This window comes from Chelmon rostratus, chromosome 20 (assembly GCF_017976325.1).
Source record: "Chelmon rostratus isolate fCheRos1 chromosome 20, fCheRos1.pri, whole genome shotgun sequence".
NCBI lineage: Eukaryota > Metazoa > Chordata > Actinopteri > Chaetodontiformes > Chaetodontidae > Chelmon > Chelmon rostratus.
In genome coordinates, this window is record NC_055677.1 from 992,501 (window position 1) to 1,013,463 (window position 20,963).

General features: G+C 42.7%; 2 protein-coding genes across 4 annotated transcripts in view; both read left to right on the forward strand.

The window, feature by feature from the left end:
- Positions 1-4,033, forward strand: part of LOC121623658 (GTP-binding protein Rheb-like) — a 7,518-nt gene extending 3,485 nt beyond the window's left edge. The window contains exons 5-8 of the mRNA XM_041961023.1: positions 26-82; positions 1,095-1,142; positions 2,182-2,263; positions 3,003-4,033. Coding sequence (XP_041816957.1) covers positions 26-82; positions 1,095-1,142; positions 2,182-2,263; positions 3,003-3,095 — 280 coding nt within the window. The 3' untranslated portion in view covers positions 3,096-4,033. The remainder of the gene's footprint in view (positions 1-25; positions 83-1,094; positions 1,143-2,181; positions 2,264-3,002) is intronic.
- Positions 1-20,684, forward strand: part of LOC121623616 (NACHT, LRR and PYD domains-containing protein 3-like) — a 377,011-nt gene extending 356,327 nt beyond the window's left edge. Inside the window, exons 3-10 of one of the 3 annotated variants that reach the window (XM_041960959.1) lie at positions 6,727-6,880; positions 7,389-7,624; positions 8,323-10,111; positions 13,471-13,638; positions 15,093-15,266; positions 17,401-17,574; positions 17,824-17,997; positions 19,296-20,684. In XM_041960959.1, coding sequence (XP_041816893.1) covers positions 6,783-6,880; positions 7,389-7,624; positions 8,323-10,111; positions 13,471-13,638; positions 15,093-15,266; positions 17,401-17,574; positions 17,824-17,997; positions 19,296-19,317 — 2,835 coding nt within the window. In that variant the 5' untranslated portion in view covers positions 6,727-6,782 and the 3' untranslated portion in view covers positions 19,318-20,684. Of the gene's footprint in view, positions 1-6,726; positions 6,881-7,388; positions 7,625-8,322; positions 10,116-13,470; positions 13,639-15,092; positions 15,267-17,400; positions 17,575-17,823; positions 17,998-19,295 lie in introns of those variants that run through there. The other 2 variants (XM_041960960.1, XM_041960961.1) reach the window with 2 other exon arrangements.
- The last annotated feature ends 279 nt before the right edge of the window (positions 20,685-20,963 follow it).

Here is a 20,963-nt window from a genome sequence, read left to right on the forward strand (position 1 = left end):
GTGTTGTTGTTTTGTCTCTGTGTAGTTTCGAGGTGGTCAGAGTTATCCACGAGAAGCTGCTGGACATGGTGGGAAACGTCCAGTATGTAGACACACACACACACACACACACACACACACACACACTCACACACACACACACACACACAGTAATAAATGCTTCTTTTTTTTTTTTTGCTTTAACAAAATCAGACAAATTTCAATGCATCGTCAGGTTTCAGGTTTCATGACAAACCCAAAATAACAACTGGACTAATGCTGCGTTCAAGGCGTCATACGAGTCAGGACAGGTGTCTGACTGCAGAGCAGGTTGTGCAACATGAGAGAAGTTCTTATAATGCTTTTTATAGGATGTTGCTGAATTGGCTGTTAGCAGCAGATGCTAGCAGCTCCTGTTAGCAGCTTGTGTTAGCAGCAGATGCTAGCAGCTTATGTAAGCAGCAGCTGTTAGCAGCTTGTGTTAGCAGCAGATGCTAGCAGCAGCTGTTAGCAGCAGATGTTAGCAGCTCATGTTAGCAGCAGATGGTAGTAGCTTATGTTAGCAGCAGATGTTAGCAGCTTGTGTTAGCAGCAGATGTCAGCAGCTGATGTTAGCAGCAGCTGTTAGCAGCTTGTGTTAGCAGCAGATGCTAGCAGCTCATGTTAGCAGCTTGTGTCAGCAGCTCATGTTAGCAGCAGATAGCAGTAGCTCATGTTAGCAGCAGATGTTAGCAGCTCGTGTTAGCAGCAGATATCAGCAGCTCATGTTAGCAGCTTGTGTTAGCAGCTTGTGTTAGCAGCAGATGTTAGCAGCTCATGTTAGCAGCAGATGTTAGCAGCTTGTGTTAGCAGCAGATGTCATCAGCTTATGTTAGCAGCAGCTGTTAGCAGCTTGTGTTAGCAGCAGATGTCAGCAGCTTGTGTTAGCAGCAGCTGTTAGCAGCTCATGTTAGCAGCAGATGTTAGCAGCTTGTGTTAGCAGCAGCTGTTAGCAGCTTGTGTTAGCAGCAGATGCTAGCAGCAGATGTTAGCAGCTCCAGACAACAATCACTGAATCAATGATTGATTGGATGATTCTCAGTTATAAAGGAAGCACTTGTCTTTTATGTCTCCAGGGTACCAATTATTTTAGCTGGGAACAAGAAAGACTTGCACATGGAGAGGTGAGACGTTTTATCACACACACACACACACACACAACAAACACACACACAACAAACACACACACACTCTTTAATGAACTGTTAAAGGTCAGTTTGTGTGATGTTATATTTATATGAACAGTACAGGACGCATGTTTTCATGGACTGAAACACACACACACACACACACACACACACACACACACACACACACAACGTTGGTCAGTCCAGACATCCAGACAGCGACTGCATGGAGTACCAGGCTTCGTTTAGAGGCTGCACAGATGAAGTCAAAGCGAGTGGAAGACAGAGATCACGTGTTTAACCGTGTTTCTACCTGAGCGAGACACAACACCGACTGGACTGCAGGGTTTGTGTTCGTCTGGCTTCACAGGCCAAAGGTGATGTGGTTCAAACACACACACAGGAAGTGACCAGAGGAAGAAAAGACAGGTGTGACAGATGTTTCCTACAAAGAACCGCACAGAACGTTCAGTGGGTGAACTGATCCGGGATCAGAGTGTATGGACGTGTGTGTAGACATGGCTGCTGCTGCAGAACAAAACTCGAGCTGAGAGTGTCAAAGCGAGGGAGGACAGATGATGTGAGCCATCGTCTGCAGATCAGGAACCAGATCAGGAGCCAGATCAGGAGCCAGATCAGGAACCAGATCAGGAACCAGATCCGGACACTTTATGAAAATTCTTCTCGTCTACTGATTTGGTGTAATAAGTAAGTTGTTACGATGATAATAAGTAAAACTTTATTGATAAAACCAGTGTTACAATGTGCTTCACCGTCACAAATGAAAGAACTGTAAACAATAAAAAACAATAAAAAGCGTTTGAATAAACCAGAGACAGGTTTGTTAAAGAATAAGAACAAATGGAGGCGCGAAGCATCAATGCGTGACCCCGAGTCTGACCTTTACTGAATGTTTCTGGACGCCTGCAGGGAACCAAAGTGCTGCTGTAAAATGTCACAAATCTGACTCAGGACCAGTCTGTGATGTAGCTGCAGAAAGCTGTAAGACGCCTGCCGTGTTCTTCTTCTTGTGCAGAGTCATCAGTTTCGAGGAGGGAAAAGCTCTGGCGGAGTCGTGGAACGCTGCCTTCCTCGAGTCTTCGGCCAAAGAAAACCAGGTGAGGACCAAACGCTGCAGAACAGAACAGAGGAAATAAATAAACTCTCGACCTCCTGATGCTCATTTTACCAGAAGACAAGTCCTCGAACAGTTTTCAGGCTCATTCTGATCTACTTTTTTCTGCATCTCTTTGTCTTTCAAGGCGATGTTAGGAAATAAAGAGATGTCATAAAGTAAAGGGATGTAACATTTCTGCAGCTCAGCTGTCAAGTTTAAAATACTCCAAATATTAATTGAATATATGAAAGGCTGAAAAGTAAATATATGTTTGGGTTTTTTGGGAAGTCAGAGGTGTCTCAGCTGGTTGTGGTTGCACAGTTCACTTCACTAAATCCTTGTTACAGCCCTGTTCATGTACAGTACCTTCCAGTTAGCAAGACAGCACTAAATTAGCTGATTTTAAAATGGAATTTGGTGAGATGTTCTCTTTAACTTGTTTTGAGCAGAGAAATTTGACATTTTTCAAATCTGCTAATATAATTAAATGAAGTGAGGCAGCTCGTGAACGGGGACCGCAGACCTGGGGTCACCAGAGATCTGCAGCCGGACCGCTCCCCGTTCAGTTGTGACCTTTACTGTCATAAAATACTCTCTGCTTCTATTGGTCAGTGTCAGCAAACGCAGTGCAGATGTTGTAAAACTCAGCAGGAGAGCAGAAAGCCAGCAGCTGTCACACCTGACGCTCAGGTGAAGTTAACTAACCCTCAAACTGATTCTCCTTCCTCTGGTGTGTTCAGACAGCGGTTGAGGTGTTCAGGAGGATGATCCTGGAGGTGGAGAAGATGGAGGCGGGTCAGCCTCAGGGTCGGACACCCTGCTCTATGATGTAGCTTCCAAAAACTCTGTCCCACCCCCCAACGACCCCATCACCAACCTCTGCAGCAACTGACAGCAGGCAGGACAGACCAGCTCTGAAACCCACTTCCTCTTAGCCTCAACGCTAGTCCTGACATGTTCTGTTTAGTTAAACCAAACTCTGTTCAAAAATCTGCAGATTTAATGGTAACGTGCATATTGAAAGCCTTTCACACATGACCTGGTTGACCCAAAGACACACAGTCAAAGCCTCATGGGAGTTGTATTAATTAAGTGCCAACTGAATACACAGCGTTTTACCGTTGATAAAATTGCACGATGGAAAGAAAACCTCAAAAGCACGTTTCAGCTTCTCAGAGAGAAACAGTGCTGATGTTTTCATGCTGAACTGTGAACTGTAGATTTTCAGCACAAGTTCACCGCTTTGAGAGCTCTATTGGCCAGCGCAGTTTAAATGTTTTAGAACTTCTTACTCCACTAGAGGGCAGCCGTGAGCAGTTCATTTCATTAAAATAAATACATTAAAGTGAATAACTGTTTACAATAAAACCCTGCAGATGTGTAAAAGGTCTTCTTTCACAAAGTGTCTGGTCTAAATGAGCAGATTTTCAAATGGGGTTCAGTGTGATCTTTGCAGTCCTTCATGAGGCTCGTCAGTAGAAAGAGTGAGCAGAGCATTAAGACAGCAACAGAAAACGGTGCATGGTCAAACAAATCTATTTATTATGACAGATGAAAGATTCAGTGGAAAAAGGAAATTATTACTATGAACTCTGCCATAGTGATTGTTTGGATGAGTGTAAGGTGGGATTGGCTGTTGTGATTGTGTCATCGGTTAAAAATTATTTTAAAAGGATTTAATCACTACATTTGGCAGTTTATTACTTTTTAAATTAAACTTACCACATATTTATTGTATGAAATATTTAGGTTACAATAGTTGCAAGAGACCCCCCCCCCATATGACTACTCTTCTGTATTACAAACAAACACTTTTATATGTAAAAAAGAACAAATATTTCTGTTTTTATGATTGTTCTCATTAAAGCTGTGTTCTATTGTTTGGCTAAAAATGAGCTCTGTCTTTACTGAAGCTGATAAAGATGATGATGATGATGATGATGATGATGATCTGTCGTGCTTCATGACTGGATGGAGCAGAATTGACAAAGAGTCTGATGATCAGATGTGTGAACCAGAACCTGAACTGACCGGCATGTGCAGAAAAACATTAAGATACAACATCACAAGCAGCAGTGGATCCAGCCGAACCGCAGCGTGTAGTCTGCAGTGTGCAAACACAAGCAACATCTGCAACCGCCAGAAATACACACATGTTGAACTGATTCAGAGAAAATTCTCCAACATGAGTCTCATAGTATATCAAGGTATGCTCCAAAAACAAGCAATTTACTATATATTTATCTACATGAATGTCTAGATATATAAGCTTTGACCATCTTTATGCATATTTGTCCTCCTATTATGACTTCAACTTGTGTGTAATATCGCCTTTTGTGTCTGAAGCTGTGAATAACCCACTGAAGCGGCAGACGGCGGGTTTCGATTTTTACCAACTAGTGATGTCGTAGCTTGTGGCTGCCTGATGTTCCATGATCCTAAATTCTTTAACAGCAGCCAGTAAACAGCCCCAGTCCAGCAGCACCTACAGCACCATCAGCACCGGCAGCCCTAGTCCCACACCACACACCACACCTCTCGAGTGTTTTCCCTCTCGAGTGTTTTCCCTCTCTTTGTTTTCCCTCTCTCTGTTTTCGCTCTGTTTTCCTGGATCTCGCCTCTTCTTTGGACCTTTGGGTTCTCGCCTGCTCTGTTTGGATTTGCTTGCTCGTTTGGACTGTTTCCTCTGAATCTGACCTTTGCCTGCTTCACCATCTCGGGCCTTTTGTTTATTCCTCCACATCTTTAGTCTTTGTTTGGGTCCTTGCCCTGCTCTTCTGAGTTCCCCCTTGTGCGACAGTTGAAGTTCATGATCAGCTCTGTGAACTCTTCATCTTGCACCACAGCTTCTTTAAAGGTCAGTATGGTGGGCGAGCATATGCACAATAATCTTAGGGCTTAGTTTAAGTTGCATGTGGATAATACATCTGGCTTCAAGCTGAAAAGGTGGCAGGATGTCACAATGGGTACTTTAATCACAGCCTCAGATTTCATGTAAACCAGTTATCACTTATTGTTATAGACGCAGCTACAGCTGATAATGGACTTTAGGTTAAATCTGTTAAATCTGGTTACATGTGTCTCATTTGTCATCACTGACTTTGTTTTGTGTGCTTGAGAACATTTATCTGTGATTTTCTTTTTCATATGTCTGAATTACATTTGATGGCATATTTTACTGAAGTGTACGCTGAATGGTGACTGTAATACCAAATAACTGTTGTACATTTAGGTTGGAATTTCTTAACTTACACCTCTGACAGTCTCATAATAATAATAACACAACCTGTTACAGCTGCTGTGCACTCAGAGGGATGACATTCGCTCCTGCAAACAACCCGAAACACATAAAATGATGCTTCCTTGATAAAATATAAATTCAGATTTGTACATGTTGGTATATTTTTAGCTTGTGATTTTTTGTCTGTTTGGTGCAGTGTGAACATTACAGTCTGAAGATGTTTCATTTACTGTCACAGCAAATGCTGTTGTTGTAATCAAGATCAAGATCAAGAAGATCAAGAATCCTTTATTATCATTGAGCATGTCAATGAAATTTGCATTGCAACCCCCGTGTCGATAATAGAAGATAATAAAATAAAGATAAGGGAATAAAATAAACAAAGCAATAAAACAATAAAATATACCAACAACAGCTGAAAATATACTAAAATGTCTGAGAAAGGGCTGCACGGTGGCGCGGTGGTTAGCAGCGTCGCCTCACAGCTAGAAGATCCCCGGTTCGATCCTGCCTGGGTCTTTCTGTGTGGAGTTTGCATGTTCTCCCTGTGCAGCTGTGCTCAGGTTAATTGATAACTCTAAATTGTCCGTAGCTGTGAATGAGAGGTGTGCATGGTTGTTTGTCTGTATGTCTGTATATGTAGCCCTGTGGTAGGCTGCCCAGGGTGTCCCCTGCTTTCGCCCGAGAGACGGCTGGGATAGGCTCCAGCCCCCCCGTGACCCTGCAAAGGATTCAGCGGTGTATAGATAATGGATGGATGGATGTCTGAGAAAAGTAATGTGTTGCTTTGGATCGTAGGTGGCGCTGTTGTTAAAAGAATGACGTCTTTTCCACTTCTGGCACTCTCACTTCTATACAGACTGATTTCATTCACGCTGATGTAACTGAGGCCTGTTTGTTGAATTTTCCATCTGACTGAAGATTTAAGTGTCAAACATGTCCAGTCAAGCTGTGTCTGTCTTTGTCCGTCACTGAGCTGCAGCTGCAGGAGAATGAGTGTGTGAGACGGAGGGGGGAGGAGCCACACTGGTCATGTGAACCAGGCTCAGGAGAGCAGGAAGAGAGAAACTTCACACAGTTCAGACTCCATGTTGAGTGAACAGAGGAGGAGGAGGAGAAGTGAAGCTGAAGCAGGCGAGTGTTAATCCAACATTTCATGACTTTACTGTTAAAGTGTGAGTCAGTTTCCTTCCTGTGGACTGTAGAGGACACAAATGTTAGACTGTGTGTGTGTGTGTGTGTGTTTTCGTTCCTCTCAGACTGACTTCACATCAGAAGAATGGAGGAAGAGGAGCACAGAGCCGAGTCTCCGGTGTCCAGCTGTCTGTCCACGAGGAGTGACTTTTCCAAAGATGAACCTGGACTCTCAGACACAAAGTAAGAACCAGTTTGTCCTGTAAACTGATTGAAGATGATGCACTGAGGATGAAGACGAAGTGTTCTTCTGTAATATTCATGTCCACAATGCAGGAACTTTAGTGCAACTTTTAGTGCCGTAACAAAACACTCGAGAACCTCCACTTCAGCATTGACACTTTTTTCAACATGTTCAGTCACTTCACATCATGGTTGTGCAACACGTGGTGAAGAAGTATTTGTAGAAAAGCTTTTCTCACCGTGTTTCTGTGTGTTGATGGTTTGAGTTTGCTCTTTAACAAACTGCTTGTTCACTCATTAATGATTGAGAGCTTGCAGCTGAAAGCTTTGAATCATGAGCTCAGACTCTCTCTGTCAGATGTTGTCCCTGAAGGTCAGGAACAAACATCCATGGACAGAACTTGTGTAAAAGTCATCGGCTGATTAAAACGAAGCAGAAAATGGACAGATGTAGATTTGGAGCACTTGTCTTCTGTAGAATATCCGAATTGTCTTTATGTGTTTCCAGAGAGAGGAAGAGGAGTCATGTTTCTGTGGAGGAGCAGCCGTCCTGCTGTGTTTTGTGTCAGGACGTCCTGAAGGATCCAGTCTCTACCAGCTGTGGACACTGGCTCTGCAGACAGTGCATCGCCTCATACTGGGACCAGTCTGCTTCATCAGGAGAGTCCTCCTGTCCCCAGTGTGGAAAAAGATCCAGAACAAGACCTGGACTGCAGACAGCCAGTCAGACCTGCACTGTGCAAAGTGAGACTGTCCATCTGTCTGCCGATGTCATCTTTTCTGAAAACACTTCCTGTTTTAATCTCGTCTGCAAATCGACTTGTTGAGCAAGCAAACAAACATCCACTGAGGAAAAGTGCACAGCTAGCATCAGTTTTCAGGCTACAGTAGAAAGCTAACTAGCTCATCAGTGTCGGCATATCAGCATTGGTTTGTCTACAATGTAGATGTTAAGCATGTAGACTCTACAGCTTATCAGGATCCTCTCACGTCACCGGCCGTGTTGTGCCTGTGTTCCTGTTTGTATTTTCACATTTGAGCCTCATTTTACTGTTTTACTGGTTTCTTTAAACACATCAGAGCTTCATTAACTTACAAACTAAACACTTCCTGCTGCTACTGCTGCTTCACGTGAAAGGCTTTTATTGTGAAGCAGCTATAGGAAGTGAAGTGTATAATTCTCAGTGAAATTCACAGTGCATTGTTAGCAATGCTATTCAATAGATACAGGTCAGGTCACCAACAGTCAGAAGCTGAGAGAAAAAATGTTCCTTTTTCTTCCCGTTAACAAAAAATATCAACAATGAATACAGAAATCAGTTTGGCATTATTTTGACTTCAAGAAGGTGCTACTAATGTCAGGTGGTCTTTTTATCCTCTTCGTCTTTATATATATTCGTTTTCAAATCTTATCTAGTCTCACATTTTGTCTTCTCTCTCAGCAGATAGTGATCTTCAGGAGGTTTCAGATGAACATAAGATCAGTCTGAGGAGGAGATGTGAATGTGTGACTGAAGGAAGTGATGAACCAGGAAGTGGAACCCTCCTCAACAGGATCTACACTGAGCTCTACATCACAGAGGGACAGAGTGAAGAGGTTAATACCCAACATGAGGTGAGGCAGCTTGAGACAACTTCCAAGACAAAGACCCTCCATGAGACTCCAATCAAGTGCCAGGACATCTTTAAAGCCTTACCTGACCAGCAGAGACACATCAGAGTCGTTCTGACGAACGGCGTCGCTGGCGTTGGAAAAACCTTCTCAGTGCAGAAGTTCAGTCTGGACTGGGCAGAGGGCTTGGAAAACCAAGACGTCAGCCTGGTGGTTCTGCTTTCGTTCAGGGAGCTGAACTTGATCAGAGATGAGCAGTACAGTCTTCTGACGCTGCTCCATGTTTTCCATCCAACATTACAGAAGGTGACAGCAGAGAAGCTCGCTGTCTGTAAGCTTTTGTTCATCTTTGACGGCCTGGATGAAAGCAGACTTTCACTGGATTTCCACAACAATGAGGTTTTGTCTGATGTCTCGCAGAAGTCATCAGTCAACGTGCTGTTGACAAACCTCATCAAGGGGAAGCTGCTTCCCACGGCTCTCGTCTGGATCACTTCCAGACCCGCGGCGGCCAATCAGATCCCTCCTGCATGTGTTGACAGGGTAACAGAAGTACGAGGCTTCACTGATGCCCAGAAGGAGGAGTACTTCAGGAGGAGATTCAGTGATGAAGATCTGTCCAGCAGAATCATCTCACACATCAAGACCTCCAGGAGCCTCCACATCATGTGTCAAATCCCAGTCTTCTGCTGGATCACTGCTACAGTTCTGGACCACATGTTGACTACAGACCAGAGAGGAGAGCTGCCCAAGACCCTGACTGACATGTACTCCCACTTCCTGCTGGTTCAGACAAAGAGGAAGAAGCAGAAGTATGATGAGGGACATGAGACGAGTCCACAGGAGCTGATGGAGGCTGAAAGGGAAGTCCTTCTGAAGCTGGGGAGGCTGGCCTTTGAACATCTGGAGAAAGGAAACATCATGTTCTACCAAGAAGACCTGGAGCAGTGTGGTCTTGATGTCACTGAGGCCTCTGTGTACTCTGGAGTTTGTACAGAGATCTTCAAAAGAGAGTGCGTGATCTTCCAGAAAACAGTTTACTGCTTCGTTCATCTGAGCGTTCAGGAGTTTCTGGCTGCAGTCTACATGTTCCACTGTTACACCAGCAGGAACACAAAAGTACTGAAGGGTTTCCTGGGAAAAAAACACATTAATTCAACCCTTGATGTCTTCCTGATGGGAGCCATGGTGACATCCCTGAAGATGAAAAATGGCCACCTTGACCTGTTTGTTCGCTTCCTTCATGGCCTCTCTTTGGAGTCCAACCAGAGACTGTTTGGAGGCCTGCTGGGTCAACCAGACAACCATCCAGAGATCATCCAAAGAATCATCCACAACCTGAAGGAGAAGAGGACCAGTGTCTCTCCTGACAGATGCATCAACATCTTCCACTGTCTGATGGAGATGAACGACCGCTCAGTACATCAGGAGATCCAAGAGTTCCTGAAGTCAGAGAACAGAAAAGAAAAGAAACTCTCTCTGATCCACTGCTCAGCTCTGGCCTACATGCTGCAGATGTCAGAGGAGGTTGTGGATGAGTTGGACGTGAATAAGTACAAAACGTCAGAAAAGGGACGACAGAGACTGATTCCAGCTGTGAGGAACTGCAGAAAAGCTCTGTAAGTCCAGATGTGAAAGTAAAGAAATAAGTACCTTCACAGTGATTCCATCAGTATATCATAAAAAGATAAAAAGATAAAGTTCTCTCATGTGAAGCTGGAGGATGTGTTCACATTCAGGTGCAGGACAAAATCAGTGTACAAAGTAAAAGTAGAGGTTGCATATTTTAATTTTGCAAACTCCCAAAAATATAATGATGCAATATCTTTATCTAGTCGTTCTTCATCAGTCAGCTTTATTGGGAGTTTGTACAATTCAGTTAGACTCATCCACAGTTGTTTCAAATGCTGCAACAGCACAAAATTTAGCATTTTCATTCATCTTTATAGCTTTTATGGTAATGAACACAGCTACTCTGTTTATTTGAAATAATTGTTAAACTCTGTTGGTACTTTTGTTAGCTTTTTATTTTCCATTGCATGTTGGAGTCTTCATGAAAACTTGGTAAAGCAAATTAAGGTCTTACAAGGTTAAAGGTAAGATTTTTGTGACAAGCAGCATTTTATTGGTTGTTTGTTTTTTGTTTGTTGCTTTCCAACTAATTACGAGATCACAATGAGCATGTAAGATGTTAGGGGATACCTCACCCCCCAAAAATCAACTTGTCTGGACAAAGACCCCAGAAATTGTAGTTGGAATCTGCAGGAACCACTCTCCCAGTTTAGGGGTCACAGCCCCTGATGCTCGTATTACCAGGGAATACTCTGGGCTTCACCTTCCACATCCCTTTGTCGTTGTTCCCTCAGCCCCTGGTAGTTCTTGATGTTCTTGTGCTCCCTCTCTATGATGTTACTGTCAGATGGGATTACCGCATCTATCGCAACTGCCCTCCTCTCCTTCTTGTCAGGTACCCCGATGTCTGGTTGGTCAGCCAGCAGCTGCAGTCCCAGCAGTCCCACAGGATCTTAGTTCTGTTGCTCTCAACCACTTTCAGCAGTATGTATGTAGTAGTGTATGCATTGGGACTTGGGGAGGTCTAATCCATACTTGGCGCAGATATTCCAGTACACTATGCCAGCCACTTAGTTATGCCTCTCTGTGTAAGTCTTCCCAGCTTGCATTTTAAACCCCGCTACTATGTGATGAACTGTTTCAGGGGCATCTTTGTGGTAGACCCCTGTCTCTGCAGACCTGGTTCTTAGGGGCTGTACTTGTACTGCCATGACCAGGGCCTCTGTACTGTCCTTAAGACTGGCCTTTTCTAGCCACTGGTAAGATTTCTTGATCAACCACTTCACCTGCTGATTATACATCTCTTGGAGAGGTTTCTACAATATTTTCTCTTCCTCCTCATCACCCTCTGTCGTCTGCTCCCTGACACACTCTCTTAGTTCATCCCAGGGGGCCATCTTGCCGATCTATCCATGGACTTTTCTTGTTTCATCCTTGATTGCGCCTCTGACACTCACTAGTCCTCACCCATCCTCTTTTCGTTGCTTGTAGAGTCTCAGGATGCTGGATGTTGGATGGAAGCCTTCATGTATTGTGAGGAGTTTTTGTGTCTTGACACCAGTGGTATGGATCTCCTCCTGTAGCCAGCTTACTATTCCAGCTGGATGCCTGATGACTTTTAGGGTGTACATGTTGATGGCTTGGGTGTTGCTACCATTGAGCTGGCTTTTCAACACCTGTCTCACCCTATGGAGGTATTTTGCTGTGACTGACATCCTTGCATTGTCATCATGGCTCTCATAGGCCTCTAGGGTACCCAAGGTACTTGTAGTTGTCCTGTATGTGTGCTGTCCTGCTTTCTGTTTACTCTACCCCTTCAGTCCTGATCACATTTCCTCTCTTTGCCACAATGCAGCCACACTTGTCCTCACTGTAGATCCAGAGATTGATCAGTGATTCCATATCCTGTTCACTCCTGGTGCACAGCTTGATGTCATCCATGTATAGGAGGTGGCAAATGCTCACTCCACTCCACCACTGTATCTGTAGCCACTTCTTTGCAATGATCTGATGAAGGGGTTCAGGCCTCTGCAGAACAGCAGCGGGAACAGTACATCACTTTGGTGTTTGCTGCACTTGAGGGTGATTTGTGCAGTGGTCTTGGAGTTGGCTTCCAGTGTTGTTTCCCACAGCTGCACTGAGTTCTTGATGAAGGATATCAGTGCACTGTTAGCCTTGTACGTGCCAGGCACTCTAGTATCCATGTGTGGGTATTGAGTCGTAGGCCTTCTTGTAGTCAATCCAGGCAGTGCTCAGGCTGGTCTGCCTAGTCTTAGCATCTTGGGTGACTCTGCTGTTGACCAGTAGCTGGTGCTTTTGTCTATCTGAAGTTGTTTCGGCCCATTGCCTACCTCTCCACAATATGGAATGTCCTCTCAATCATATTAGCAGCTACTCTGTTAACGGAATCCTTCATGATCAGCATTGTCCTGGTATATGTTATCCACTCTGGGTGGGTGCCTGTCTATATGTATATATGTACGGTATTTATACATTATGTATGTGTGTATACCAGGAGTGGGGAACCTTTGTCCCATGACACCCGTGGCCACACTAAATTATAGAACACGTATATCACAACAACAGTTGCTTGTTGGGCATCTAAACTCCACTGAGGAGCGTTAACTTTATCCAAGCACATTTGTCCTGCAGCTCATCCAGTTTAGCGTGTTCGCAGCTGTAATGATTCTTGAGTTTGACCTTTTTCATCTCTATAAGCTTGTTCTCACAAGTTTACTGAGACACAATGGCTTGTCTTTTACTTCAACAAAAACTGATCATTTTTGAATTTCTTTTGGAGAGTGACACTCCACATCTACCATTGTTTCTTATTTTACTATTGTAATACAAGTAGTTGTTTTTGTATTGATGAACTGCCTTGCGGGCTGCATCAAGATGGTTTTGCTTTCAGTGTTACAGTGAGTTCTTAAGTGAATATTGTCAAGTAATTAATCTCATTTCAACAGTCACCGAAATTTTCCCACTAATGGACATGGACCTGACAGCAGCAGCTAGTTAACAAAGAGAGATCATATTTCCTAGATACAGGGGTTCACTGAGTTGAACTCATTCAAAGTTTTCTGGGGTGACATTAAAAATAGTGAACAGTCAAAATGTTTATCGAAACAATATTAATTCTGACTGTAGGGATGAGATCACACTGACGGACTGTGGACAGTATGGAAGCCTTCATGTGCAAGATTAAAGCAAAACAAAGATTAAGTCTGCAGGTATAAGACAGAGTGATGAGAATTATTGTCTCATGTCGAACAGAGATTAAATCAGCTGAGCCACTGATGAAGAACATTAAATGTTCATAGAAACTGTTTTGTCATCAAATACATGAAGTAAATATAATGTGTCCTCTTTCGTAATAACACATTTTGTATTATATGTGTCATAACAGACTTTCCGGACTCTCAGAGACTCACTGTGAAATCGTGGTCTCAGCTCTGAAGTCCAACCCTTCCCATCTGAGAAAACTGAACCTGAATAACAACTACCTAATGGATTCAGGATTGACCCTTCTGTCTGCTGGACTGGAGAGTCCAAACTGCAGACTGGAGACTCTGAGGTCAGTTCACTGACTGTAACAACAAAGTGAAAAATAAAACATTTGACAGGACAATTTTTCAGCTTCCACGGATTCCATCAGTCAGTGAAGAAGATGTCAGTACTGATGAGGCTGTATATGTGTGAGCGATATGAATGAGGTTGCTGAAGGTCTGATGATAGCAGATAAAAGTTGGCAGGTGAGAGTAGTCATAGTGTTTATGATTCAGAGCAACAACAAACTGTATACAGTTTGTGAAAAGTTGCTGTTCTCTAAGTGTCTTTTGATGATGAATTTCAGAAGACTTTTTGTTCGGGTCTGTCAGGATTCCTCCCTCACCTCTAGCGTTGATGTGTCCTGTTTGTTTGTGTGTATGGGTGTGTCTGCTTCAATCAGGGCGTGGCGACTGAGATTCCTCCTCCCGCCACCTCACCTGTGCACCTGCTGCCAATCCACTCATCAACAACACCTGTAGCCTGCAGCATATAAACCCCAGTCCTTCAGTCTAGTCTTTTGCCAGATCATGCATGTCATAGTGGTTCAACATCGGCTGAGTCTCCTTGCCCTCTGCAAATTCCTCCTGTTGTCTTGGAACCTTGCATGCTACACCCTAATCCTTGTTTATCTGCAGTGTTTGTCCTGACGAGTCCGGTCACTGCCTGAACTGTTTGCCTGCCCAGCTCCACCACTTCAGATTTCCACAGCTAACAAGCTTTTGCTTACAACTTTTGCCTTTGTTTGAACTTTTCCATGGTCTCTGCGTCTGAGTTTTAGAAGCTTGATGAAGATTAAACTGCACATCAGACTCACAGTTCCTCTGGTTTTGATGCCCATTTGAACATGTCAGAAGGTGCAGCATTCTCCACGTACCAACTACCACCTAAGTTGTTTGTTCTTGACAGCAGATCTGTTGCTCCGAACAAACAACTTAGAAGCCACTGATATTTGAATTGCAACAAAAACCAAATAGTCCAATAGCGGAAGCACCTTTGTCTTAAAGGACAGGTTCATATTTTTTCAAGTCTATTTCAATACGAGTGTCCAGATGTACATTCAAAGAGTTATTGGTGTCTGTAATTATTCTCTCAATCCATGTGGCTGTTTCAAGACAGACTTGAACAAATGTGGACGTCTCCTTTCAATGACATTTACCTTCCAAGCTACCAAATACAGTTAGGAGGTCATTTAATAAATTAAATTGATAAATGATACATGTAATTATCAAACAGTAAATTATCTTTAATTTGATACTGATCCTCTAATTCCAGACTTGAGTGAGATGAGCAGCATGTTATTGATCTGTGTTGACATGAACAGCTGTATGAATGTTGTGGTGACATTTGGATGATGTCTGTAGAATCTGACATTATGATGATCCACAATAACACAATGACAAAGTCACTGGACTGATTTTAGGGCAAAGCTCATTGATTAGGACAGACATGGATTTTTATCTTCATTTATTCTTTATTCAGCTTGAGTCACTGCAGGTTCTCAGAGATCGGCTGTGCTTCTCTGGCCTCAGCTCTGAAGTCCAACCCCTCCCATCTGACAGAACTGGACCTGAGCTACAACACGCTGAAGGATTCGGGAATGAAGCTGCTGTGTGATTTTCTGGAGAGTCCAGACTGTAGACTGCAGACTCTGAGGTCAGCTGACATTACACTGATCCACACTGAGCATCTTAATGCTAAAGTCTGTTTTCTTCTTCGGTGGTTTAGTCCGTTGACTGCGGCAGAGCAATGTTGAGCTCCACATTCAAAACCTTGATATAACAAGAAAAATTGACACTTCACTCTGAACCTCTGAAACTCTTTATTTGCATCTTGTACTTTTGTATCACATTTGTTTTTATTAATCAATGATCATAAAATATATAAATATATTGAATAGATAAATAATCTGTATTTCAACAGTCAGATAATAAGAAATACAGTACAGGACAAAAGTCTGGACACACCTTCTCATTCAATGAGTTTTCTTTATTTTCATGACTATTTACATTGTAGCTCTGTTTACTGCTTTGGACACTTTTGGCATTCTCTCAATGAGCTTCAAGAGGTAGTCACCTGAAATGGTTTTCACTTCACAGATGTGCCTTATCAGGGCTAATTAATGGGGCTGGGACCATCAGTTGTGTTGTGCAGAAGTCAGGCTAATACACAGCCGACAGCCCTATTGGACAGCTGTTAAAATTCATATTATGGCAAGAACCAATCAGATAACTAAAGAAAAATGAGTGGCCATCATTCCTTAGCCAATGAAGGTCAGTCAGTCCGGAAAATTGCAAAAACTTTAAATGTGTCCCCAAGTGGAGTCACAAAAGCCATCAAGCACTGCAACGAAACTGGCCCACATGAGGACCGACCCAGAAAAGGAAGACCAAGAGTCACCTCTGCTTCTGAGGATAAGTTCATCCGAGTCACCAGCCAGAGTTCTAGCAGCAGACCCATCTCTAGACTGCATGAATCAGGCCTTCATGGTCAAATAGCTGCAAGGAAACCACTGCTAAGGAAAGGCAACAAGCAGAAGAGATTTGTTTGGGCCAAGAAACACAAGGAATGGACATTAGACCAGTGGAAATCTCTGCTTTTATCTGATGAGTCCAAATTTGAGATCTTTGGTTCCAACTGCCGTGTCTTTGCGAGAGGGGGTGTGTTTTGCTCATGACACTGTTGGGATTCATTCAAAATTGAAGGCACACTGAACCAGCATGGCTACCACAGCATCCTGCAGCGACATGCCATCCCATCCAGCTTGTGTTTAGTTGGACGATCATGTATTTTTCAACTGGACAATGACCCCAAACACACCTCCAGGCTGTGTGAGGGCTATCTGACCAAGAAGAAGAGTGATGGAGTGCTGACCTGGCCTCCACAGTCACCAGACCTGAACCCAATTGAGATGGTTTGGGGTGAGCTGGACCGCAGAGTGAAGGCAAAGGGGCCAACAAGTGCTAAACACCTCTGGGAACTCCTTTCAAAACTGTTGGAAAACCATTTCAGGTGACTGCCTCATGAAGCTCATGGAGGGAATGCCAAGAGTGTGCAAAGCAGTAATCAGAGCAAAGGGGGGCTGTTTTGAAGAAACTAGATTATAAAACATGTTTTCAGTTATTTCACCGTTTTTTGATAAGTACATAACTCCACATGTGTTCATTCACAGTTTTGATGCCTTCAGTGAGAATCTACAATGTAAATATTCATGAAAATAAAGAAAACTCATTGAATGAGAAGGCGTGTCCAGACTTTTGGCCTGTACTGTTTGTTGAGTATTTTTCTTTGTCCGACATTTTTCTGAAGCTATCTGATGCTTATACTGACTGAATAGTTTAAACTGAAGATGCTTTGATTTTATGACTCCACTGTTACTAACAAAAATATTGACGATGTCTTTTGTGGACGTTTCCTCAAAATTCATCCTGACATATTTATTTATCTTTGTAAACTTTGTGAGTCAAATCTTAAATCAGTTTCTGTGGGTTTTATTTGTGTTTGGCTGCACAACATGAGTTCGTATAGATGGAGCCACTGGTGGAGCTGGTAGAGTTTAAGCGGTGAAGTCACTACGTCTTTATTGAAGTAGCAGCAGGTTGTCATTAATATTAGCGAGAGCTCTTTTTAACTTCTTGTATTTGACAGTTTTGAAACTACATCCTTTTGGGTTCAGGTGTTTGGAGTCTCAAACTTCTACATTCTGAAGCTTCTTCAGCTCTAAACTGATTATTAAACATTTAAGATGGAACATTGTTTTCTAAAGTTACATCATTTATTCTTTATTCAGGTTGAGGTTCTGCAGTTTGTCAGAGGTCAGCTGTGGTTCTCTGGCCTCAGCTCTGAAGTCCAACCCCTCCCATCTGACAGAACTGGAGCTGACTAACAACAATCTGTATGACTCAGGCGTGAAGCTGCTGTCTGCTGGACTGGAGAGACCAGACTGTAGACTGGAGACTCTGCAGTTAGTTCACTGACTGGAACAACAACTGACTCTGTTACTGTTGTAGACCTTATAAGTTTATTTGAGGAGTTAACATATTTTATCTTCATACATAACTTATATCAGTCATCAAATTTCCGTTTGTTCATATTTTCATGTTTCTTGTCTTCTAGAAACTGTAGTTGAAATGCTAAATGCTACACATTTCAAACCTGAACACATCTGATTGGATTATAAATGGATTTTTATCTTCATTTATTCTTTATTCAGCTTGAGGTACTGCGGCTTGACAGACGTCAGCTGTGCTTCTTTGGTCTCAGCTCTGAAGTCCAACCCCTCCCATCTGACAGAACTGGACATGAGTAACAACAGTCTGCAGGAGTCAGGAGTGAAGCTGCTGTCTGATCTGGTGGAGAGTCCAGACTGTAGACTGAAGACTCTGAGGTCAGTAGAGGGTTGGAGTCAGTCCATGCTGGTCTCAGCAGGTTTGTTCTAAACACAGTTAGTATCAAAGCACAGATCCAGTATTTCCTGTAAACCTCCAACCTTCTCAGCAGCTGCTTTCCTCAGTGACGCTGAGAGAGGAGAATGGTGACAGGCTTCAGGATTGGACAGAAAGACAGAGAGAGAGAGAGAGAGAACAGTCAGCTAGTTTTCAAGCAATTAGTTACTCAGAACCAGTATTAAAGTATCAGCATCGAGCTGTAATATCTTAAGGTAATTAAGGACAAAAAAGTCTGAAAGAAGTGAAATGCTCTTGTTTGTGGTGACAAAACCGTAGCTGCTATCAAAAAAACGATAACACTGTGAGATGCGGACAAGTCTGGGCCAGATGTACGTGTGTTTTATGTCCAGATATTCTTTAGAAAAATTACTAAATGGTCGATTTAAAAAGACACACTCCGGCAGGCTGCGACTCAGAAAACAGGAGATTGTATGGGTTTAAATGGAGCAGCAGACCAGGGCAGCTGGTGCAAGATCCCTCTTCATTTAAATTTGGTGGGGGCTAACCCTTTAAAATTGAACTTTGACGAGAGAAGAAAGGTTTGTCTACAAAAGGATCCAAAAATGATGTGTCTGCTATTCACCGTTTGGATTTTACAGCAATTTTAGAAAAAAAATTCAGGCGATTTCTCACTGGCTCTTTCACTCTAAGTGATGATGTCATCCACTCTAGGGGGAGAAATTCTGAGCATTTTTTGAGAAACTTTATGGTCTTCAGATGGTCATAGCTCGAAAACCGTAAGAGATATCAAAAAATGTGCTGAGGTTCATTTTGAGCCGACAAAATTATCTACGTTTTAAAGTTTGAATGAAGTCTCTAGGAGAAAGTATGGCGAAGCAGCGGACAATTGAAAAAGGCTGAAATTTGAGGAAATGTCCCATTCATTTCTTATGGGAAATTCTTCGCAGTTTTTTGCGTATAACTTTGCGAATTATTTACGAAAGAGCTATAAAAGACATAGCACACCATTCCCGATCGAGCCGCACGTTTTGATATATAGTTTGCGAGGGTTTTCTCAAAGCTGCGGGACTAGATGAAAAATGGGAGGAAAAAACTCGCGGGATAACATTAGTGGCTCTTGCGTTGACTCGTGCCACTAATGAGGGTTTGAGTTCAAACTAAGTTTGTTAGTTGCATCAGTTCAGTCAGGTACAGAAGCAGGCGATACCAGAGTATGTGTTGTTGGAGCTAAGGTCACCCTGTAAACAGTGATTTATGAATCTTCTTCTCTCTTCAGATGGGATCCATATAGGTATTGATGAAGAGGATGTGCGTTCGTGCTGGGAGCCGATCAGCTGCGTCCTGATGATCCAGAGAGGTTGAAGCAGCGGCAGCAGCTTGTGGGTGGAGAGGCTCTGACTGGGCCATGTTACTGGGAGGTAGAGTGGAGAGGAGAGCTTTGTTTCTGTTGCAGCGCCACCCTGTGCATCGATGGAGTGTTGCAGTTTATTTCCACATATTTCTAATTAACACTTTCAGTTGATATTACATGTATATACTGTATTTACCTCTCTGAAGTTGTGGTTTTTTACACCAGTATCAGACTTTTCTCGTACTCTGACAGATTTGTTCGTAACAAACAAAGAAGTAAATAAAACCTGAATAAATTCTGGGTTCAGGCTTCACTTCAGTTTCTCAGATGACTACAAACAGATTATGTCTGGATTTTGGCGGAAAGTTAGCTCATAATATTTCCTTTTGGATATCATTTATGTAAAAATTATGTTTGATGATTATTAATGTGTAAAAATCTGAATTGATTAACTATAGATAGATTATTGCCGTTATATATTAATGATGTTTATGAATTGATGAGACATCAAAATAATCCTGATCTGTTTTCGTTGGAAAATCAATAAATCATGTTTCTGAGGCCGAATGAAGAAGCAAAGGATTGAACAGACACCAGAGGAGCTCTGTGGAAATAACTGATGGGGTTTGTATTATGCTGCAGAAATCTGCAGGGCTGGACAGGATGAACTAAGATTACATGTGATCAGTGGTTTAGCACAGAAATCAAACATTAATGCATCTACCTGAATCAACAACAGAACACATGAATGTACAGTCGTTCCTCTCGGACTCGTCTTCATTAGACTCACAAGACACAGAGACATAAGACAAAGATGAAGAGACGTCCGACTCCTACACAGATTATTATTATTATTATATCATGTTATAAATAGTTTAGACTAAAGCTAAAACTTCAGTTCCTATTTGTCACTCTTGCAGCTTGATGATCAGTAATGAGAATCTTAAGATATTGATGCATTAAAAACTTCAGGCTTTACTCTGATGCATCGTTTCATTCACCGTCTTCATGCTGCAGCGCTTTGTTTGGAGTCAAACTGACACAGTGGATTTGCTGCACATGAGGAGATCATGCATGAAGTTTTTAAACTAAAGTGTTGGACATCATATTTCCTGCTGCATCAGTGGGTCACAGTTTTATGTGGGACCCTGCGAGTTTCATCCTCAGAAACATTGTTGAAGCTGGTTTCACCTCCTGCTGGAGCTGCTTTCTTCCACCAGGTGTCACCATTTTCCCGTGTTTTCACAGCGGTTTGACTGGACTGCTGATGTGAGCTCTTTCTCTCTGACTGCTGCAGACTGATCATAGTTTAGTTCAACTTGATTTAAAATGATCAAACTTGACCTGAAATTAAACAAGTTAAAGTTAAAACAAAACCCTGATTGAATTGAGTCTTTCATGGGCATGAGTTAGTCTCAGTGATAATATCTCCCTCCTGTTTAATATTTTATTTTGTGTTTTATTGTCATGTTTTCTCTGGTTCATTCAGTTTTCACAGCATCGTGTTCCGGGGTTTGTCTTTTGGACTGAAGTGTTGTTCTGTTGTAAAACATTTGGGGGTTGAATGATGCACCAGGTTGGATGTTTCTGGAG